General features: G+C 39.4%; 2 protein-coding genes across 4 annotated transcripts in view; one reads left to right on the plus strand and one right to left on the minus strand.

The window, feature by feature from the left end:
* sh3kbp1 (SH3-domain kinase binding protein 1) overlaps positions 1–2,818 on the minus strand; it is a 45,437-nt gene extending 42,619 nt beyond the window's left edge. The window contains exon 1 of one of the 3 annotated variants that reach the window (XM_063483352.1): positions 2,445–2,818. In XM_063483352.1, the coding sequence (XP_063339422.1) occupies positions 2,445–2,448 (4 nt within the window). In that variant the 5' untranslated portion in view covers positions 2,449–2,818. The remainder of the gene's footprint in view (positions 1–2,444) is intronic. The other 2 variants (XM_063483353.1, XM_063483355.1) reach the window with 2 other exon arrangements.
* Positions 2,819–11,971: 9,153 nt separating this feature from the next.
* Positions 11,972–23,665, plus strand: tfr1b (transferrin receptor 1b). Its single transcript, XM_063483944.1, has 19 exons — positions 11,972–12,034; positions 14,051–14,105; positions 14,343–14,550; positions 14,672–14,981; positions 15,669–15,806; positions 16,173–16,257; positions 16,414–16,536; positions 16,835–16,930; positions 17,042–17,181; positions 17,397–17,566; positions 17,662–17,781; positions 17,895–17,980; positions 18,098–18,161; positions 18,275–18,342; positions 18,423–18,487; positions 19,589–19,679; positions 19,806–20,033; positions 20,119–20,259; positions 21,165–23,665. The coding sequence occupies exons 2-19, from the start codon at positions 14,073–14,075 to the stop codon at positions 21,375–21,377; spliced, it is 2,379 nt and encodes a 792-aa protein (XP_063340014.1). The 5' UTR covers positions 11,972–12,034; positions 14,051–14,072; the 3' UTR covers positions 21,378–23,665.
* Positions 23,666–24,091: the final 426 nt, after the last annotated feature.

Genomic DNA, 24,091 nt, shown 5'->3' on the forward strand with positions numbered 1-24,091 from the left:
ACACTTTTTATTTTTTCCCTGATAACTGAAGCATTACACAAAGCTGCTATCTACTGTAAGCCTGATGTCTGGGCCTTCATTTTGTACAATGCGTGCAGGAACACGCAAACAAGTAAGCACGCAAGCTTTCTCAAACTATAAGGCCACTGCGGAATGTGGGTGTAGATCCCCAGAGAAAAATATGAAGTGAAACTACGAATGTAAATAAACGCAGTTAAATATACAAATACTTGTTTACTGATGCTGAAACGTTATAAAAATTGTAGGTTTTTTTGTTTACCTAACTAAGAGATGACATACTCTGAGTTTAAGATGCTCAATCCGAGGGTGATTAGATGTTTGTCAAATTAAACATCACTAATGAGTTCATTATGAGTTCAAGTGCTTAAGTTAAAAAAAAACTTACGATGTTTAGAGTCTCTTGGCACACAGTGTCACTTAGGAACTACACCCAGTGGCCTGAGCTACAAAATGTACAAGAGGCGAGCTATCTAAAGTTATCTCAACTCAGGATTTTCAGTTGACTGCACTATATATACGTAAACTTGATATCCTTGGTTGCTCAGCTAACTATCTTTGTAACCAGAAAACATTTGCAAAATGCTACATTTCAGGTGGTCACAGAGAGTTAAGTTTCGGTCTAATTGAATCATTCCAGCACTTCTTCAATAAAGGCTGTTATTGATATGTTAATCATCAAAAACCATAGTTGGCACTCAGGTTGTACATTCAGAGGTGTTTCTCATATTTGACCACCCTAGTGTTTGTTCAAAGTAAATGTAAAACCTGGACACAATACTCCAGGTATAGTTCAGGACAATACCTTTAATTATGACTTGAGTAATTAACCAATTAGCTTAATAATAATTCTTAACCTGTAAATGTCCAGCAAATCGATGCAGATCCATCTTCAGTTAAGGGCGAGGTTAGGTTCATACCCTTTTTTTTGTTAAAGCCTTGAAAAAAACATCTTCTAGTTTCTGAAAATATGCTTTTTTTTTCTTAACACATGGCTAAATCAAAAACCAACCATGGATGAAGTGCTAGAATACTGTATAAAAATTACCGACACAATGTCTTCTTCCAGAGAAAAGAAGCCTACCCCTAACCCACCTTAAATGCTACTTATTTGGCATGTATGTTTGAACAATTAAAAGTGATTTAAGTGATTCAAATATGTCCTGGCTGGTTCAAAATGATTTAATTTAACTTGAGTGGTTAACAACAACAACAGATTGGTTTGTTATATATTTAACCAATAAGGCTTACTGGGTTTAAAAAAGCTCATTTGCACTGTAAAAGGTCATATCCGTGTGCTCTTTTACTGTCTTTTTCTCTTTTAAGCAGCAGTTTGTGTGAATGAGTCATCCTGTAACCTTAACATGAATGAACTAAGAGACTGTGCACCGTGTTAGTGGTGAATTCTTAACCTGTGAACATTTCCCCTACTCATATTTATGATCTGTTTAAAAGCCGAACACCATACTTCATGCATAGTGACGAACGTTTCTTTTTTCAGCTTAACATAGTGACTACAGGGATTTGTGGCCCTCTGGGGTAATTTACTGCTTTTCCCAGTTGGCATTCCAGCATTGAAAGTTGTTTATAAGCGTGCTTCCCCTGAGGTCAGCCTTGTATTGTTTGTTTACATGCCTGCAGAGAGAGACCTCCAATTAAAAAAAGTATTTAAAAGAAATAGAATGTGACTGGAAAATATCTGCAAAATATCTTCATTACTGCTCAGAACTGTAGAGAGTGCAGCTGATCAGTGAGTCAGCCGTTCAAATAAGAAATATAAGGAATTTTATAGAGATTTTAAAAAAGAGGGGGAAAAGTAGCATGGAAACAAAAGTTGAACCTCCAGGTCTGCATGACGCCTGTGAGACAATCCGCTCATCTGTACTTGTAATTGATTACTCGTCCGCGGATTCTGTGGGTAATTAATAGTCATGAATTGCGTGCAACAGCGCAGTGCCGTGGGAAATGATGGCGATGATGAGAACGGTAAGGCCCGTTTCATCCACAGAGCTGGGGAGACTTCGTGGGACACAATGGGCAGACAGACAGAGAGCGAATGTAAACGTGTCAACATCTGCAACTCATCAATGCTACCCGGCGCTGCTTTCCTGAAATCGCTCCCGTGCGGACGCACTGCAACTCCCACGCGCGGGCTTTCTAATCGTGAATAAAGCCTGATGTGCGAGAGTACAACCCCGAGCCTGCGGTCGCCTTCGAAACAGCCCTGCTATGCATGGAGCGACGTCAGGGGAGGTGAGGTGGGGAGGAAGGAGAGAGGCTGAACCCTGCGCGCATCTGGACCGGAGGTTGATTCCTGCCCCCATCCAGATGCGCAGAGGCACTGGAGGCTATTCTGGGAATTTCTACAAAGAAGAAGCAAATAAAAAAGAGAGAGAGATAGAGAGAGGAAAAAAGCGTCGCCTCACCCATTTATGTGTCCCGGTGTGCTGGTAGTGCTCCTGCAGCCTGCTCGGTAACGGGGAAGGCGGTTGTTTCAGGTATAAAGGGGGTTTGCGCCGGACCGAGCCCCAGCCTCCTGCTCGTGCTACAGATCCGCTACAGCAGCGCTGCTGAAACGGGAGGAGCGTCAGACGAAACCATATTCCTTCCTCTTTTTTTTCTTTTTTTTTCTCTCCGGTGACACGAAAGAGGAGGCAGAGCGAGTGACCAGAGACGGAAAAAGAGCTGATGAACGAATCTCTCTCTCTCTCCCTCTCTCTCCCACGTTGCCTTCAAGTGCATCGTGTAAACTCTGACTTCCCCATTCGCATTTAGCCACAGCAGGAGGGTACGTTATGAACACGCTGTGACGCAATGTGTTGCACCACGCGTGATGTACTCGGAGCAGATGGCGCAGGGACAAATACTGTGTTATGGGACAGGAAATCCCAACACCCAAAAAACGCGCTGTGCAGTGCAATGGAAAGTGTAACATGGGTTTGTTTTTTGTTTGTTTGTTTGTTTGTTTGTTTTGACATCACATGTGACTACTTTTCAGTAAATATCAGAACGACGAATGGAAATCAGGTAAGTTAAGACGAGAACTGAGATCTATGGAAGGATTCCCACATTTGATCAAGTTTATGTTAGAAACCTTTTAAAGCAGTTTCATCTCATACAGCCAGTTTGAATAAAAATCCTGTTTAAATACCTCCAATTTACGACAGTCGCCTCACGGTAAAAACAAAAACAAACAAAAACAAAAAAACCCTACAAAATTTGAAAGAAACCCAGAAATCAACCCCTATGAGCGCTTGGCGAAGAAAAACTCTCTTTTGTTTTGGTGTGGACTAGTCAAAGGCTGGACTTAACTGGAGCATGAATGACCTTAAACAGTTCACTAAACCGGCATTATAATAAAAAGCAAAAATACAATAAGTTATGATTATGACTGCAACAGAGATGAACAGAGGGAAGTGAGAAGTATTTTGTCTTCTTGGTGGGTTGTTTGACGTAGGCGAGGAGAACAAAAGGGGTGAGACAGTTCTTGGTGCCAAGAGTGGCACAACCCGATTTAGGAGAAAATTACTTTTTCACATGTGACCAGGTAGGTCAGGACAGCCGTTTCCCGTTATATCAAAACTGAATCAACATTTACTCAGGTCATCTTTGTCTAATATTGAGATTAATTTGATCTGAAACAAAAATGCAAAAAAAAGCTTTTGAAATGCTGTCAATGCTTTTTCACAGCATTGTGTGCACAGTGCGTGCAGGTGGATTTCTGACTGCCTCCATGTGTATTATATAGCTGAACACTCTGACTACTTTTACTGATGGGTCTGTAAACTTTTGACATAAATGTTAGAATTTTGACTCTTTATTCAACCACATTAGATCTGAAATGAAACAATAAAAAACAGCAGGTGAGGCCTATTTGTTTACAGATGTGCTCACTTGCCCTTCCTCTATCATTCAGAGTTGGCAGCACCTGTTGGAGGGTTGTGGAGCTATGAAAACCTGTTATTTGGGATGTTAGTGGGTGTCCCAACATCCTCGGTGTTCTGTGAGTTCTGGGATCCCAGAACTATCTACCCCAGGTTTTCCACAGTCTGCTTACTTTCTTGCCCAACTTTGATCATTTCTTTTCTACTGGAGCTGCTGACTGCAACTTTCTGCCACCTCTGATGTTGTCTTCATGGTTTGCCTATACTTTTATCCCCAGGTCCTTATGCGGTTTTATTTGCAAGCCCCTGCTTGCAAATTCCCCTGGGAAGATGTTCTCTTTCAAGCCTTGCTGCACTACTTCCAGGCGGTTTGCTACGGTATACCAGAACATCTTCCTCTCAAATGTACTGTCACAAGGGACTGTGGGTTTGACAAAGTAGGTCATTTGTGTGTAGATCACAGCCGCAAGTCTGGCCTCAAGTAGGTGATGGGAATTTCTGGAGGAATTGTAATCTACAGGTCTATGACCACCAACATCTTACAGTCCCTTAGTCCATCCAGTGATCTTCTGCTTTCTCTGATTTACTGCTCCATCTTGGACAAATACTACCAACTGGTTTGTTCTGCTTGTTTGTTTGTCCATTGCATTGTTGCATTGATGCTTAAAAAGTGGTACAGAGCATAAGAAAGATAGGTTTCACCTACTCAGTCTTTAGGATTTTGAGCTTAAGAAGTCTGGATGCAGAAAAAATATATATTTATATAATAATATAAAGAGAAATACCATTATATTACATTAAATAACAGTTATATTTGCAATCATTTTACAAAAAAAAATCTTTTTTGTAACCAATTCATCCAAATGTGCACATTGATCCCTCAATACTTGGGAAAATGGATTCACTTGGAAAATAGCATTTTCTGAAATGCCTTTTCTCTGAAAATAAGAACACTCCAGATCTGGGTAGTTTATGTGGGTTTCAGTAAACATGTCAATATTTCCAGCAGCCTTTGAAGTTGGTGTGAGCTCAAAGCCTCACACCTGTGTAAGCTCAAATTTCTAGACAACCAACTGTAACTGCGAAGAACCTTGGAAAACACATCCTGTGCCAATGCCAGTGCCAAAGACTTATTTGGTATCTGTAAATAAAACTGAACGGGTTTTTCCCTGTGCCCATATTCAACTTGTCAAGCAAGTTTTATGAAATTCAGGCTGGTGTTTTTTTATTTATTTTTTGCTTAATCCTGCTAAGAAATAAGAGTGTTTCCAGACCTCCACCTTGCCTTTTGGCCTCTGCTGAGGAATAAGGCTGCTCCAAAAATTAACGTGAAAGACACAATATGCTGACTGTAATATAGTGTTCTGATTGTGAGAGACAGTATTCAGACTTTTATACACCATCAAACACATAATTACGCTCTCTCACACCATGCTGATGCAGTGCTGTTGTCCTCTCTGGATCAAACCACATGTAGGGGAGAATGTGCTGGCAGCAGCAGAAAGAGGGCGATGAAATGATGCAGCAGATATTGGACAGAAAGAGACCAGCATTTTTTCTCACAATCAGCTGCGACTTAGTTAGCATACATTGACAGAACAAGCTGCTCTACTGACAACAAAGGAGATCTGATATGATAAATTGTAGTACGGTGCAGAAATGGCGTTCACATGAATGTAGATAGCCTATATTTGTCAACGCATCTCAGGTGTTCATGACGCCAGGGATAGTTGTCTGACCTTGACTTGCATGTGTGAGGGATTTTGTGGATACAGTGCTGCAAGCTTCTATCTGCTGTAAACTAGAGTGGCCTGTGATATATTATTAAGTATAAAAGAAAACAATACAACACTCCTGTTGTGTGTAAGACACCAAATTAATCTTCAGATTCAGTGTTTCTGGCCAAGGGTTGGATGAGAATGCTACAAATTTACTGCCATCACCATGACAACCATGAAGCACCAGCCAACATTAGATTAGCTTAGCTTAGCTTCAAAGACAGGGGAAAAAAGACACTTATGCTCTTTTCTCTTTTCTATTCCAGAATCCGGCAGAGTAGCTATCCGTGAACCTGAAACAAGCTGCTTAACAAGTTCCTCTCTCTTTAAGCCCCACCTCTTTGTACAAGGCCACTTTAATGTGATTGGAAAACATCTGAAAGCCTGTGGGGGGCAGAGCCAATGAGTTCTCCTTATGTACTTGTTTGGTATGTTGTACCTATACCAAAACAATCTTGCAAAAAAAATCTGCCACATTGTTAAAAAGGTAGCAGATTTAAAACCAAAGCACTTACAGTAAAAAGAAAAAAAAAGTTTTAAAATATTGATGCACATTCAAACAATTTACATAAAATAACACAGCAACAACCTATCCTCCAACCACAGAGATCAGCTTCAGAAGAACAGTGTGCCTTTAGCTTAGATTTAAGGACAGTCATGGCATTTCTACCACAGATGCATGTTCAAGACCAGTTAAGACTTTACATTCAGACAGTGCTAATTTAAACTGGATTCTGTAACAGGGAGCCAGTGCAAGTCTGTCAACATTGGAGTAATGTGATCTAAGACAAAGAGTGATTCAGAAGACCCTTACGAGGAAAACATCGAGAGAACAGTTTACCCTGCCCGGGATAGGGTTACCGGGGCCCCGACCTGGAGCCAGGCCTGGGGAGGGTGCCCGAGGGCGAGCGTCTGGTGGCCAGGCCTTAGTCCATGGGGCCCCATCTTTAAGAAGGGAGACCGGAGGGTGTGTTCCAATTACAGGGGAATCACACTCCTCAGCCTCCCTGGGAAAGTCTATGCCAGGGTGCTGGAAAGGAGACTTCATCCGCTAGTCGAACCTCAGGTACAGGAGGAACAATGCGGTTTTTGTCCTGGTCGCGGAACACTGGACCAGCTCTTTATCCTCTCAACGATACTTGAGGGCGCATGGGAGTTTGCCCAACCAGTCTACATGTGTTTTGTGGACTTGGAGAAGACATTTGACCGTGTCCCTCGGGGTGTCCTGTGGGAGGTGCTACGGGAGTATGGGGTGTCTGGCCCATTGCTACGGGCCATTCAATCCCTATACAACCGTTGCAAGAGCATTGCCGGCAATAAGTCGGACTTGTTTCCGGCGGGTGATGGGCTCCGCCAGGGCTGCCCTTTGTCACCGATTCTGTTCATAATTTTTATGGACAGGATTTTTTTAGGCGCAGCCAAGTGGCGGAGGGCTTTCACTTCGGTGACCTCAGAATCTCATCTCTGCTTTTCGCGGGTGATGTGGTTCTGTTGGCTTCTTCGGGTGATGGCCTCCAGCTCGCACTGGAACGGTTCGCAGCCGAGTGTGAAGCAGCGGGAATGAGGATCAGCACCTCCAAATCTGAGGCCATGGTTCTCAGCCAGAAAAGGGTGGAGTGCCCACTCCGGGTCGGGGATGAGTTCCTGCCCCAAGTTGAGGAGTTCAAGTATCTCGGGGTGTTGTTCACGAGTGATGGAAGAAGGGAGCCGGAGATCGACAGACAGATTGGTGCTGCGGCCGCAGTGATGGGGACGCTGCACCGGTCCGTTGTGGTGAAGAGAGAGCTGAGTGTAAAAGCGAAGCTCTCAATTTACCAGTCGATCTACGTCCCTACCCTCACCTATGGCCACGAGCTGTGGGTAGTGACCGAAAGAACGAGATCGCGGATACAAGCGGCGGAAATGAGCTTCCTCAGCCCTATCTCTAAGGGTGAACTTCTCACCCTTAGAGATAGGGTGAGAAGTTCAGCCATCCAGGAGGGGCTCAGAGTAGAGCCGCTGCTCCTCCACATCGAAAGAAGGCAGCTGAGGTGGTTCAGGCATCTGACAAGGATGCCTCCTGGGTGCCTCCTGGGTGAGGTGTTCCGGGCATGTCCCACCGGGAGGAGGCCCTGGGGCAGACCCAGGACACACTGGAGAGATTATATCTCTCGGCTGGCCTGGGAATGCCTTGGTGTTCCCCCGGATAAGCTACAGGAGGTGGCTGGGGAGAGAGAGGTCTGGGCTTCTCTGCTTAGGCTGCTGCCCCCGCGACCCGGCCCCGGATAAAGCGGAAGAAGATGGATGGATGGATGGATGGATGGATGGATGGATGGATGATCTATCTTGTTTATTCCATCAGTAACCTAGCTGCCACATTTTAGACTAATTGCAGATGAGCGAAAGCTAATTGACGAATTCCAGTACATAATGTGTCAGAGTAATCCAGTAAGATGTAACAAAAGCATGCATAACATTTACTAGAGCTGTGTGGTTTAAAAAAGGATTTTAGTCTAGAGGTTATTTTGAGCTATAAGAAACTGTTCTTGACCTCTTTGTCAAAATTGTACTGATGATTATCACATGATTTTAACCTGTGTTTTAATAAAAAGAGTTAAAGAGCCTCCTTTATCCTCTCCATTAATAGAGGAGGGCTAAACAACGCACTAATACACTTCGGGACCTAAAACTCGGGAAACTGAAATTGTACTATTAGTGTTCAAACTGTGTTACTTCCTGACTTCTTAAAAGACAGCACTAACCTATCTAAATTAAAGGTGCTGATTTTCAATCATTAGTCAGAACCAGGTAAGCTGTTTTCTCAAGCTGTTGTTGTTAAGCTAAGCTAATTGTTCCCAGGCTCTTCTTCATCTTTATATCTAGCGAACAGATATTAGAGTTGTATCATGTTGCTTTATCTGTTGGCAAAAAAATAAATAAATAAATAAAAATCTAATTTCTGGAAAGGCAAGATATTCTTTTAAAAGTGCATTCATGTCTTTATTTTATCAGTTGAGGATTTATTTGTTGATTGATTTGCTTTATTTTTATGTCTTCTTGTGTTATTAAATCATAATGTGGAAAGAATGTAGTACTTAAACAACATGTTATTAGCTGTTTCCCATATTGACTTGACAATATTGTTGTCAGGGTTACTGCATATCTTTCAAGTCAAAAAATGTCATTCATATTTACAATTTCAAAGCAACTAATTTTTCTAATTATTCCCAACCTTTATAAATAAATCACACATTTTGAAAAAAGTAAGGATTCTTAAATATTACATGTTTAGTTTAAATACAACAAAAAGCATCAAATACAAAAGCTCTTCTCAAATGCATTTGATATGCTGACTAATGCCGTTGCCCTATGTTATGTGGGACTGTAGGACTGAAATGCATTCATATTTATACATCATTAATAATGATTCATTCAGGAAGGGCATCTGGTTTAAAAAAAATCTGCCAATTCAAATATGCAGAGCTAAGCCCTGTGGCAACCCCTTGTGAAAAAGGGAGCAGGAGAAAATAACATTTACATATATAAATATAGCATTGGCAGAGATTATTCTGCATACTAAGTAGTTTAATTTTGATAATTTAAGTAGCTTTTTAATGACATAACTCATACTTTACAGATATTTATGTTCATATCTACATTTCATACTCTCGTAACTCGATGATAAGCTTTGACTTGCACATGCTAGTAAGGGGGAAATGATGTTTCAGCCGTGTGTATGTTTTGTACATATTTCAGAATTGACAATGAAGTTGCCTATGATTTTGACTTTTGACCTTTTTATTACTTTTATGCTAAATGGCAATACAGAGTTTAATTAATTAACTAATTCAATATCGTTATCAAAAAGAAGAACCTTTATTTTCACAAACGACTTGATTACGTCTTCAGTCTCCCACGTTTCTATTTTAATTCTATTACACCACTTAAATAATTTAAATCAATGTTAATGTTTATTTGTTTTTTTGTTTTTTATGGTGTCATTTAATGAACCATAGTCACAGTGGGAGTTGAAATGTCACAAATTTAATGCCATAACAGACATCAACATAATGCAACACTGTTAGCTTCTACCTTCTCAGTGTCAACGGGATGTTTTCTCACACACATTGATGCTGCTGCTTTAAGGATGAAGAATTGTTTTATCATCAGAGATGGTGGTTATTATCCTCCAGAGAAAAATAATTTATCACAAAGCACTAAGGTGACCCCATCTGGCAGAAGGTTGGTATTACATGATGGACTCAGCCTTAGTTATAGTTTACCCTCTACTGTAAATGTAGAAACACATACATAACGAGAGTTCCTAATACTGCGGGAAGGATTTCTAGAAGAAGAAAAGAAGAAAAGTTTGCTGAAAAGCAAGTTGCTCAGCAGCCATCTAAGAAATATCTCTTGGCACTTACTTGGGTAGTTATCTTCAAGAATGCTCTAAATTAAGTTAATTTAAATAGATGCTAAAACTACATGTATAAAATATACATCAAATCATATAAAAAAATACTTAAAACATGAAATAAAATGTAAACATTTTTTTAAGCTTAATATAAAAAACCTCCAAAACGTCTCAGCACACAAACCTTTATCATTGTGTTAAATAGAGATATCAGCCTAAAGAAGCTGTTTACCAAGTTCCTGTCTCTTTAAGCCCTCACCACATGTAAACAGCCATTTTATTCTGATTGAAAAACTTCCAGAACAATAAAGCAATGAAATAATCTGTCACCCTCAACTGTTAATGACAAATGGCTGCCCCTTCCTGAACCTAGCTCTGTCTGACATTTCTTCCTGTTAAAAGGTAGCTTTTCCTCCCTGTTTTTGTTTTTTTACATTCATGAAAATACCAGTCAAGCAATTGAAGCATTCAGCCAATAAGAAGGGGCAGAAGTATATGGGCTTTTCATTTACAATGTTTTGGAGTTCTAGAGGTTTTAAAGATTCTCTTGGTACAACATGACTAGAAAAGATCTTTTTGATGTTACAGATCTAATTAGATCTGTTTCAGTGAGAAGAAACAATTGTCAATGACTGAAATGTCTTCTCAGGCCAGCATTAACCACATCACATGGATACATCACAGTATTCACATCACAGAATGAGCTAAAGTTACTGTAAGTGTCTTCTACAGATGGGTGTGTACAGCAGCATGATTTCCCATTCATTTGTATTATAGTGGGTGGTTGTTAGTAATGAGGCGTAATTATAAATGTGTGCTTGTTCAGTATTTTGTTCCTCCTGTCCTGCTTGTTTTGGTAAAAGGAAGTAGACTACAAAAGGCATTTGATTAAAAAAAAAAAAAAAAAATGAAGGAACAGAGCATGCCAACAATTCAGTCATTATTCACAGAAGCATTAGTGTCAGGTGGTATGTGAAGCCTGCCTCAACAATCCAGGTTTATTATTTCAAACTCCACCCAGTTAACAAAGCATATTTCTCGGCACTGCTAACAATGGCAAGATAAAGAATTTCCTCAATGGTTTTCAATAACATAAATGTACTTTTTATATGTTAATTTAATTTTAAAAATTTAATCAAGGAAATTTTAAAGTGCATTAAAATAATGACGTTTCATCAGAAGTTTGTTTTGTAATGTACTACAAGTGCTACACTGCACAAGATTAAAAGAAAAATAGCCACAACCTTTTAAAAGTAATGGACAAATAAAACTGTGGAAAGCTATTAAGTACAAACGTCTTCTAAGGGTCCAATTGTTACTTGTTAAAATACATAAATACATTGTAATTCTTTAATTATGGTAAATGGGGGAGTCCCAGGTATTTAAACCCTAGTGAGGGTTGTCCCTGGACACCGTGGAGGGTTATATGACCCTGGACAGGTCACCAGTCTGTCGCAAGGTTAACACAAATATAATGTCAATAGACGTAAAAAGTAAAATAGTATAGATGTTGCTCCATAAATGGGCTGTAAAATAAAATAATAGCAGTGGCATATAACATTATTTCTAATGGAGATACCGCAAAAGATAAACCTGGATTTATGTGAATTTAATTATTAAGATAATTATTTAATTATTACATTTTTGTGTAGCTCATGTACTATTACCATGTCATGCAATTTAAAAAAATTAATGTGAAAAAAATACATATACATTTATTAGTATCACAAAGTTATATTTTAAAGGTGTAATTTTTGGAGGCAGAAAAGCTCTGTTTAATGTTTTCTTTATCCAAACTTATTAAACATACGTAAAAAAAACAACAACCCCCAAACAACTAAAAAAACCATCAAATCACAGGCTCTGCGCATGTGCGTTAACAGACGACCCGGAAGTGACACAGCTTTATAAGGGAAGGAATCTTATCAGTGAAGAGGCGGACGTTGTGGAGCGTGGAGAAGGTGAGAGTCCTCGCTTTGGTCTTATATTAATCAATCATTCGCGAATATATTTTAATTTTGAAAAGAAAGCCTTTTCTTTAGCTGCAGTGCGTTTCATTCGATTCCTGTGAAGCAATGACCCAGAATATGTGCTAAACGAACGTTTTGCTAATTAGCTTAATAGTGTGCAATGTCACCTGGCTTTTCAATGCACTCTCTTGCCACCATGTTTTCCTGTTATAGTTAGCCGTAAAACATATATGTAATACTTTTACGCAGAATGCGTTATTATTAAGATTGGGCCTGCAAGTGTAAGTTCACTTGGAGCTGGTACATGATGTAACCTTCAGGAACCACTCCCCAACGGCTTCTTGCTTTATAACTTTTTTTTTTTTTTAAATTAACTTTCTTGGACAAACAACGAGTATACAACATATAAACAGATGAAGTATACAAAAGAACAGAACATGAACATACAAAACCAGGGTTAAAACTCTTGCTTCATACCTGCTTGCTCTGGTAATGTTTTATAAAAGTATGTAAGCCTTATCCTTAATGGAGGGAGGATTTATTTGAAGATCATTGAATTAAACTACGTTACTTGCTGGCTGTAAGATACACTGCAGCAGGAAGTACTTGTATTATCTGCAGGCTGACAAAATGTCTTCAAAGGACGTGACACATGGGGAAATCTGCCTTGAATCAGATAATTTTTCATCAGACTCAGTAGCAGTTTCCTCCTTTGAGTAAACCACACATGGCATGTTTCAATAGAAAGATTAGTAAATACGGTAACTCACAAGGAAGCAGACATCATTTAGATAGCACAAATATTTTTAGCTTATTATTTCAGTATATATTTCCTGGTTACGTTCTTGGTGTTTTTAAATGCCAAAAAAACTGATGAAACGTTTTTGTTGTGTGGTGCCTTTATGTGATAAACTTGGTCACTGATATTAGTCGACCAACAATGACAGTTTTTTTTTCTTTTTTTCTGATGTTTGCTGATATGATAATGTTCCATAGTTTCATTTCAGTACAGTTTGTCCAGCAGAGAGACATGAACTATTACATCCTTAGTACTGGCTGTAATATCACTGCCCTGTAAGTTGACTAGAAAATTAAACATTGCTAGTATGAACCAATCGTGCCAATCATTGGGTGTGCTGGTTAACTGCTGGATGTAATATATTAAGAAGCAGGCCCACATCGTGTAGATGAGAGGGCTGGATAGCAGGAAGAGATGCTGTAATTCTGCACTGCACAGATCTCATTCTTCCCTTATACAGAGTATATAGTTGAACAGATTCTCACTCTATATGCACTTTGATCCACATAGTGTTAATAAAACAAATTTCAACAACAAACAGCACAGCATTCATAAGGTGACACAGTTTTGTAGATGCCAAGCAAAGCTGTAAACTGCATGGTACAGTAAAGACAATTGAATACTATTCTTTATCCTTATTTTACTTGAGAACTGGCTCAATTACGTATTTTCTGTTAACTTGTTGTCTGTGCTGGACCACAGGAGACAACCCCTGCAGATCTGCTGGCTTTTTTTTTTTTTTTTTTTTTTTTGATATCAGATGTCCTTCCTGACCCCCTAAGGGATTTGTGTCTCCTCCATTATCGTCCAAGTCTTTCCTGCAAATATTTGCATTCTTGCCCCCCCCCAAAACACAACCAGAAAAGCCAAATCCTGTGTGATCCACAGCTCAGATAGAGAATACAGTGTATATAAAACAAGGTTATACTGTATATAAAATATGGTTTTTAAGGCAGTTAGTGTACTTCCTGCCTCACTGAGCCTGTTTATAGAGGAAAGACTCCACCCTGCAATACCATGAATAGCTCCTCTGTTACCTGACTTGCTGCACGTCCTCTTTTTTTTTTTTTTTTTTTTTTTTTTTTTTTTTCTCCTTCCCTCCTCTCTCGTGCTCTCTCCTGGCCTGCTATCACCTCCTCTCTTGCATCTGCTCTCTTGATTTGCTGCCCACTGCCTCATCGCCTCTTTGTCCTATATTCTGTTTTTAGAACAACAACAAAACCAGGAGCGATGGATCAGATGAGACTGGCGTTTAACGGCGTGGTACGTTCACAGCCTACATTTTGCACATTGTCACGTCTTTATCATTATTTGTATCTTGAGCAAACTGATAAAACGGAAGCAATCGCAAAGTGACAAGCTTTTTTTTTTTTTTTTTTTTTTTTTTTTTTAATAAATTTATTAAAAACAACTGTAGCATTGTTACTACTTTGCTGCTCTTATGCAGCTGCTGAATCTGGAGCATGTCGCTCTCATAGTTTTCACTCTGATCTTCTCCAGGTTAAAAGTGTGCGTTACAGCAGGTTCCCCCTGCAGCCCACAGAGAACGGAGAAAGGCATCTGGAGGTCAAACTGTCTGAAGATGGCACTGAGGAGTTTACAGACGTGGAGGCCGAGGGCTCGCCAAGCTTCAGGCCGGCACCTCAAAATTATAGCCGGCGTTCCATTGCCTGGCTGCTCCTGGGAACCTTGCTGATATTTATCGTTGGTAGGTTATGCTCTGAAAACCTCTTATACTAATCCAAGTCTACAGAAAGGAAACTGACTCTCTTTATGTACTTTGTATGTACTACGTTTTAATCGGTTATGGTGTGTGCTGTGTCTTCCAGGCTATCTGGTTGGTTATATCAGTCACAGTAAACCTAAAGTGGAGTTCCTGAACTGCAGCCCAGAGAAAAATCAGACAGCAGGAAAGCAGTCTGTGGTTGCACCAGTGACACAAACTCCGGTTGCACCAGTGACACAAACTCCGGTTGCACCAGTGACACAAACTCCGGTTGCACCAGTGACACAAACTCCGGTTGCACCAGTGACACAAACTCCGGTTGCACAACCTGCAGAGGTTGAGATGGACTTCAAGAACATCTCTCAACTTCTTGCGAAGAAAATGACCAGAGAGGCCTTTCAAAAGACTCTAGGGTACACTGAATATGCACACACCTTCAAACCAAACACACATTTAATATCAGTATGGGCACACATCAAACAACTCTACCGCTGAACCAATAAAAAGTAAATGATTACAAAGAGAAACATTTCTCCCTAACACTAAATCGAATTAGGACATGTGACTTGAGGGAAAAATAATGGATAAATAAATGTGGTGAATTATAAATCCTTTTTTCCAGTGCAGAGGAGAAGGGTACATTAAAACGAGTTTTAAGTGCCGTCAGTGATGGTTAAATGTTGTCAAGATTCATTCAAACTACTGCCATACCCCTGCTTCTTCATAATTTTAACAGAACTGATGATGGGATCTCTTTGGCTGCCTGGACTAATGTTTGCCATCTATTAAGCTTTCACTGCAAATGAAAGTTGGGGGTGGAGGGGGAACTTTGACTTGCAGGGGTTTTTCATGTAGACTCATTTTCACCTTCGACTTGTCATTGTGAAACTACACTCATTATTTTCAAAACGTTTCCTGTGTTTCATGGAAACATGATGCCTGGTGCTTAAAACGAGGCACACTGTGTTCTTGGTTAAGCCAGTGAGTCATTTGAGTGCCTTTTACGTGAAATGTTTGAACTGCATGTTAAAGAGATGTCAATCATTTCAAGACTAAACTGAGATGCCGACAAAAAAGTAAATAAAATGTCCTTTCTGCAGGGACTTTGATAAGCCCAGGCGTTCAGCAGGAAGTGATGAAGACATGAGTTTGGCAAACAGCATCTTTGATGGATTCAAGAAACTAGAGATGGATCCCTGGACAGACATCCACTATGTTCAGCTGCCGATCCCAGACAGGTGCCTGCAACTTTAAAAAATAAGTTGTTTTTTTTTTTTTTTTATTTAATTAAATGATTGTGGCATTAATTCAGAGGGAGGCTTTCTATCTCTGTGATTTCCTGATTTGAGTTTTGCACGCCAAACTGTTTAGTGTAAAAGGAGGAGTTACAAAATCAAAACAAAAAAAAGAATTCTACAAATTACACCTGAATTTGTCCATTGACATTTTCTAATGCTTCAATATAAGTTGTATATTTGTTAAATAAACACTGGAACACACATGCATGTTTGTGACGAGAAATGGATTGAAATGTCGTAAACCTGTAAAATAAAGTGTGTCTAAGAAAAATAATTTTTAACAGGTTCTTGCCTTCTCCTTTGCAGCCAGAATCCAAACAAGGTTCAGTTTGGTTCAGAAGATTTCAGCCTTGCTGGGTATCTGGCCTACAGCGCTACAGGCAGAGTTCAGGTGAGCCTAAAGCTTTGGCGAAGAACCACCTTAGTTTCACTTTCTGAAACCTGTGAAACAAACCACGAATGCCAGAAGATTTGTAGTTAGGACTGTTGTTCAGAAACCTTGTGTATCTTGTTAATTTAACTAACTGCTATTAATTGGTATTTACAGGGCAAACTTGTGTACGGCAACTATGGGCGTAAAGAGGACCTGGATATCGTGACTAAAAATAAGGTTGAGCTAAAAGGCTGCGTGCTGCTCGTCCGTGCTGGAAAGATCAGTTTTGCAGAGCAGGTATGTGTGCATGATGAAGATGGTGTAGGTATGGTAGCAGAGTGAAGCGTTAGGAAAATGAATTCTACTTGTGAGTAACTCAAATTTAGCTGCGACTTTGAGGAAATGGGTTCAGTTACTCACAGCTGGTTGTCAAAGTTTTTCTTTAAATTGCTCTTGTTTAGCTTATACTTTTATCTTTTACATTGATCAGCCTTTACTTGGAAGGCTTTGCATTTACATTAAGGAAGCTGACGAGCAGGTTTTGTTCCAGGAACAACATTCTTTAGTTTTTTTTTTTCTTTTTTCCTTCTTTCAGGTGGCCAATGCTGCAGATAGAGGGGCGTCTGCTGTTCTGATCTACCCCGATGAAGCTGATTACAATTATGTAGCTGACACTGTGCTCTATGGACATGTGAGTTTGTAAAATAAGTCAAGTAGGCAGTAAAGTGTTGTTTTGTTATGATAGTGGATTTTTTTTTTTCCCCCCCCTTTGCCTGAATCTGTGTTTTCATGTCCCCTTCAGGTCCATCTAGGCTCAGGTGACCCCTACACCCCTGGATTCCCCTCCTTTAACCACACTCAGTTTCCCCCAACTCGGTCATCTGGTCTCCCCAAAATCCCAGCCCAGACTCTCACCCGCAGTGTTGCTGTAAAACTTCTTCAGTAAGGCCACACACAGATCAATGCAGACATGAACCGTGTTCTACAGATTAAGAAACATTCATATGTTTACCCACTGTGTGATGACCATGATGATCATGGCTTTACCATCAGCATCAGTTAAACAGGACAAGCTGCCAGACACCTCTAAAATTTCATGCTGCTGAGTTCAGTAATATGTCTGCCACAGTTAAAACTTTTCATTTGTGTTCTTTTAGGAAAATTGGTGGTCCTGAACCAAACGCAACCAGCGGTTTTAAAGGTGGATTCAAGCAAGTGTCTTACAGGCTGGGAGGCGTTGAGAACATCACTGTTGAGGTCAACAACAAGCTGGTGAACAAGGAGATCCATAATGTGTTTGGGGTGATCAAAGGATTTGATGATCCTGGTAAGACTAAACTTTTATTTGGAGTGACTTAGCTTTTGCGTAGTCTTTAGTCCAAGACGTGTGACACTAAGATGGATTTGTGCATGAACCTGCAGATCGCTACATTGTACTGGGAGCTCAGAGGGATGCCTGGGGTAGCGGCTACGCCAGAGCCACTGTTGGCACCTCAGTACTGGTACAGCTGGCCAAGGCTTTCCATGAGATGGTCGAGAATGGTAAGGAATAAAAACAAAATGCTATACAAACAACAGTTGGTGGGACTGGGTACACTGGACCGCAGTGCAAGAAGTATCATGGTGTTGTCTTTTGGAATGCATGTCGTCTATAGATGGGTTCAGGCCCAGGAGAAGCCTGGTGTTTGCGAGCTGGAGTGCAGGAGAATATGGAAGTGTTGGCGCCACAGAGTGGCTTGAGGTGAGAACTGCATACCTTTTGAAAGGAAATGCCTGCTGTATATAGTACTGTATATAGTGTTTTAACATGTCTCATCTGTTTTGTTTTTTTGTTTGTTTGTTTTTTTTTCTTTTTAAGGGTTATATGGCCTCTATCGACAAAAAAGTGTTCACCTACATAAGCCTGGACGGGGTTGTCATGGGTATGTAGACAAATTTACACATGCAGGACATCTCAGCACTTAAATGGTGGCATGTGTCAGTTGACCTCTTTTGGGGTTTTTTCGTTGTTTTTGTTGTTTTTTTTCTTTCCAAGGTAAGGGGGGCTTTATGGCTTCTGCAAGTCCACTGCTCTACAGCCTCCTTGAGACCACGATGAAAGAGGTATTACACTGATTCATAGTGTTACACATTTTGTACAAATGGATAGTTTGTGCTGACTGTAATCTGCCTTGTTCTTAAAGGTAAAGAGTTCTGTTGGTGCTGACACGGTGTACGACATGGCAGGAAAAACGTGGGACGCTAATGTGTAAGTAGGAAACCAGTGTGGTGAAATGAACCACAGTGCATAAAACTTTAGTCAAGTAATAGAGGAACACTCTTGCATATGAAGGGGACAAATGGATTTACTATAAACAGGCTCCTGGACAATATTTAACTGACTAATGACTGTGATTGATTAGGGCTGTGCGATATGACCAAAATCTCATTTCCCAATATAAGACCTCTATCGTCCCGATAACGATATAAATCACAAAAATTTAACATTTTCTGTAAATTCTGTGAATCTCGGGCAGCTCGACTTGTTTCCAGCTGGGCGTCGTGTACCTGGAGTCGAGTGTTTTAACCGATGCATGAAACGATACATTTTTAGACATAAGTTTTAACGGCCGCCGTTTTCTTTGTAAGTATTTATTACACGGCCTGTTCTAACGTTTGAGTCTAAGGTTTATTTTTTAGCACCTGACAGCTCTTTTTTGCTTCTCATCCGTAAACACTCTGCATACTCTTTCATGTGATTTAGTTTATTTTGAAAGTCTCAACAGGATCTTGAGCTTTATTGTGAAAGGTTTATGTGGAAAATAAGCAAGCGGACACACGATGGTTTTACTGTCGTTGTTGCTAACGACAACGCATAAAAACAGGCGCTTGTCCGTCTGTAGTGTGGTTATATTAAATATAAGAGACAGATCTTTAAGAAATTAATATAGCCACTACAGTGACCATCAAAACGACGAAAAAATATTGACGTGAACAGTTTATTTTGGGACATGACGAAACAAACGATGGTCATCCCAGGCATTCCGGTTGTAAGCCCCATCCACCTGTTGTTCGAAAGTGGGGAACCAATTGGAAGTAACTGACTACACAAAGGCTCTGTATAAGATTAAAAAATATTAATAAGTGTGAGTCCTACAAAGCTGTTCTACTAGAGCCAAAAAAAAAGTATAATAGGCCCCTTTGAAATAACTGTCTAAACACTTATAAAAATGACTCTAAGCCAGTTATTTCATAGCAGATAATCAGGGATTACTTTGAGACATCTCCCCCCAATGATTCTTTCTGTTTTGCCCATCTACAATAACAAATTTTCTTTTTTTTCTTTTGTTTTTTCTTTCCCTGCATGCAGAATGAGACCGATGACAATAGATGACCCAGCCTATCCCTTCTTGGCTTTCTCCGGAATTCCCTCAGTCTCCTTTCACTTCATCAAACCAAATGTGAGGGGTGGTTCATTTATATATTTAAAAAAAAAAAAAAAAAAAAAAAAAAAAGTCTGCTTGTCGTTTTAAACATTAAGCAAACAGTGATGTGTATTTAACTGTCTGTATGTTTCTCCACTTAAGTCTGAGGTCTACACTTATTATGGCACTCAATTGGACACCGTGGACCGCCTTAACTATGAAACCAACCATCAAACCAACGAGATCACGGCGATAGCGGCGCAGTTTGCTGGTCAGATGGCCCTGCACCTGGTTCATGACCACCTGCTGAGCTTGGATGTGAACCGGTACAGCAAAACTCTCACCAAGGCTGTGGCGGGAGTGTACAAACGCATCCGGCTGCTCTCACAGGTTGGCGTCTTCCTGACTCTTTGTTTCATTTTCATCTATTTTATGAATTTCATGTGATTAAGAATATTTGTTTTGTCTGGTGAAGGTGAAGGATTTGAGTCCCAGCTGGTTGAACCGTGCACGAGGCTCCTTCCAGCGTGCTGCCAGTAACCTCTACAATGACATCGCCAACACCAACTTGGATGACAAAGAAGCCTGTCGAATCCTCAACGACAGGATCATGACGGTAATGAATGTATTACAAGACCTCTGCTGGGTCGTGTGTTGTAATTTAAAAAAAACTATACATTTTGAAAATACTTTTCTTCTCAGTACCCCTCATTTGTTCAGGTTTGCTGAGCCTCAATCTAATTTGTCTCTCCCCTCTCATTCCTAATTTTTGTAAGTTGTAATACCTAAAGCTCAACTGTGAGCTTGACAAGCATGCAAAACATCTGCGGCCCTAGTTTTCCTCTTTTCCTAAAAGAGGAAAACTAAGGCCACATGGAATTGTAAGCTCAGTCAGTTTATAAATGTCACAGATGCTGACAGACCAAGCTTCATAATGAAGCTTGGTGTCTGTGTTGCAGTGCTGTGCTCTCATCAGAAAATGTTGGTTTACACAAGATTGTCATTTACCAAAAGCTCAGACATGCCATTTTGTTACTTAGCAGAAGATCTTTAAGTTAAAACAAACAAAACAAAAAACTACAAGATGCTGGATTTTGTATTTTAATTACAAAAAAAAAAAACTAGTGATGTGGTTTGACCCAACTTAAAATGTTGTGCAAAAAATCTTGAGCACAATATTCTAAGGTTCCTTGCTTTATATTTTGATAGAAGAAATGGTAAGTGGGTGCATCGATTTATTGCAACGTGCAAACATGCATGGCATGGAAATGCATGCAATCTACACAAGTGGCCGACATTGTTTTATGGTAGCTTATCTGTTAGTTACTGTGTAGTGACGTCCTGGTGTCTTATATCCCAGCTGATGGAAATGAATAAAAAGCTGGGACTCTTTTTCTACACCTAGTCTAGCATTCTTTTCTGGAACCACAAGGAAAAAATCAGCAAGAGCTATTCTGTAGTTACTAATTATGTGAAATGTGGTTTTTTTTTTTTTTTGTTTTGTTTTTTTTTTAACTAAAGGTTGAGCACAGCCTCCTCTCTCCATACGTCTCACCTGTTGAGGTTCCCTTCCGTCACCTCCTGTTTGGCCGAGGCTCCCACACTCTGGCGTCCATTGCTGAGACTACTGACGTGGATGAACTCCGCACCCAGCTGGCCTTAGCCACCTGGAACTTGCAGGGATGTGCCAATGCCATGGTGGGAAACATCTGGGACCTCGATGAAGAAATTTAAATTGGTGGGACGCAGAGATGTGAGGGTGGGAGTTGTGTGTTTGCATGTGTATTTTTTGGAAAGTAAATTTGAGGTAAATCATAGCGCTCCAATATCAGCACTTAAAAGCACAAGCCGTTAATCAGAAACCCCAACCTTTGTTACAGGCTTATGCTCAGATATCAGGGGAATTCAAATCAATTCCACAAATAATCTCGAAGAGGACGGTGTTAAAATGTAGAGCTGAAAACTGTGAACAAGGATTACTTGAAGAAATGAAATGCTACTGACAAATCCACCTCCTCTCAAGTAGACTCGAAGCTCTTGCTGCGATCACTTGCCATCAAAGCACTAAAAGACCTTATATGTATTTGTTTTTTTTTGTTTTGTTTTTTTAATTATTTATCAGTGGCAGTGTCCACTATAAAGCTGTTGTTTGTCTTTTTATACGACGTTATCGGAAGCAGTGTCTTCCATAATTATGACGGTTATACTGTCGAAACCCACGGCAGTATCTGCTACAGAAATGACTCCAAATGTTGCTGGGAAAAAAAGACCCAGATAAAGTTTAATCTTTCTACCCTCTTTTTCTTCCTTTAGCGTTGAGCTGCTGTAAAAGCAGGCTTGCACAAATAGACTGACATAAGTGCATCTGTGGATTCCCTCTGTTAGAAGGGAGAAATTAATGGTATAAAAAATTGTATATTGGTAGATTAAAAAAAGTCTGTATTTAATGAGATTTTCCAATGCCTGACTAAAGCTGGCAAGGAAACAAAAAATTGTCTGCAGTTTGTGGAAAATTGTTTATTTATCACAAGCAAAGAGATTTATTCTGCAATTGGTGGCAAAGTGAATGTCAAATAAGTTTTAAAAAAACAAACAAAAGCAATGCAGGCACAATACTAATTCCTCTGAGCTCAAAGAGACATTTATGTTGCACTCTCTACTTTGGAGCATTTAATGAGTTTTAATAATTTTATCGGGAGCAGTGCCTTCCATAATGAAACCGCATTATCGGGAGCAGTGCCTTCCATAATGAAACCGCATTATCGGGAGCAGTGCCTTCCATAATGAAACCGCATTATCGGGAGCAGTGCCTTCCATAATGATAAACAGTGACGGTAGTTTTTGCCTACCATTGTGTGTTTTTTCTATACGTGTATTTATCGAGAGCAGTGTCTCTCATATTTCACTTGAAAGGTGGAACAACTTATCGGGAACAGTGTTTCCCAGAGTTTTATACTTTATTTATTTGTTTTGGGCTTTTGTTTTGTGTGCATATAGGTATTGTCCTCCATAGAGTGTGTGCACTCTTCTGGTTCCTACTGTTTTTGTTTGTGCATACATTTCCTCTTTAATACTATTACTAATCATAGTGAGCCTCATCTGGGCAGGATTGACAGTACAGGTCGAGGTAGAAAATGAGGACATTATTCCAAACAGCGCATCAACAAAGTCATCTAAATGGGGTGGTGGGAAAATGTGGTTAACGCAATTTGTCATTTGTATTGGTTATAAATCAGCTAGGAAAAACTCAATACTCACATTTCTAACTTTTCAATATGAATTGATAATTCTGTGTCTATAGGGGTATTATAATCAGTAGGGGCTCATAGCCAATTCGGTTTAAATTGTGGCACCAATAAAAGTATACCAGTGTATCAGTACCTGCATCAGATTCAAAATTTTGCTTTTTGAGTTTAATCAGTTTTTCTTAATTTAATCAAATTGTAACTTGCTGATCCTTAAATTAAGCTCAAGGAGAAGTGGTTGGGAAAAGGAGAAAGGGGCTACACACCTGCAGTAGCATATTGAAGCTTTTACAGGGTCTCACTCTTTTAATAGCTGTGATGTCTATAACCAGATTATTACTTTAACGTGACTTAACCTTGAAGGATAGGCAAGCCTATTTTAAAATTCAGACATTTCATTGACATAATAGGGAAACTGCTGCTTTCATTATCATTTTTTTTTTTTTTAAATTACCTACTGCCTTCTCCAGTGAATCCAGTCCATATGAGGCTTTTACTACTTATACAATAATTCTAAGCACTGAAGGATGTTGAAATGAGTGCACTATAATCATTAAAGTTATAGCAACAAACCTGGTCTGTCAGCCTTGTGACCTCAAAACCTCTTTTCTTTGTTAGTGACTGAAAACACAAATGAATTCACTTGCATGGGTTTTCTCCTCACTGCATGCTAAACTGCTGACTAAAGTATAGCTCTAAGTGGAACCATATTACAGAGTTTCACTTGTCCAAATTAAATTTATTTGTGGTTGTTTGTTGATCATAATTCCAACTATTTGGCCTATTATTTATATATATATATATATATATATATATATATATATATATATATATATATATATATATATATATATATATATATATATATATATATATATATATATATATATATATATATATATATATATATATATATATATATATATATATATATATATATTTTTTTTTTCTGGAATTGTTATCCCTGAATTAGTAGAGTTAAAATGTCATAAATCAGTACAGGATATTAAAAGCTACTAATCGTATCAAAAGGATCTGTCACTGAAAAACTGTTTCATTATTTAAGCTGATTTCATTAGTTCAGCTCCTCCTGTATTATCTTGCATCCATTACAAGAATAAGTTTCTCCACATCCTGAACTAGAAATGTGATCATTAGAAAATTTGTTTTGGCTCACTGTGTTGCTGAAAAATACTGAGAATG

This window comes from Pelmatolapia mariae, linkage group LG9 (assembly GCF_036321145.2).
Source record: "Pelmatolapia mariae isolate MD_Pm_ZW linkage group LG9, Pm_UMD_F_2, whole genome shotgun sequence".
NCBI lineage: Eukaryota > Metazoa > Chordata > Actinopteri > Cichliformes > Cichlidae > Pelmatolapia > Pelmatolapia mariae.

Bases quoted from the DNA above. Each gene is read 5' to 3' on its own strand.
- tfr1b (XM_063483944.1), top strand. From the start codon at position 14,073: ATGGATCAGATGAGACTGGCGTTTAACGGCGTG. The intron at 14,106-14,342 runs GTACGTTCACAG...GATCTTCTCCAG, and splicing joins GACTGGCGTTTAACGGCGTG to GTTAAAAGTGTGCGTTACAG. The intron at 18,162-18,274 runs GTATGTAGACAA...TTTCTTTCCAAG, and splicing joins CCTGGACGGGGTTGTCATGG to GTAAGGGGGGCTTTATGGCT.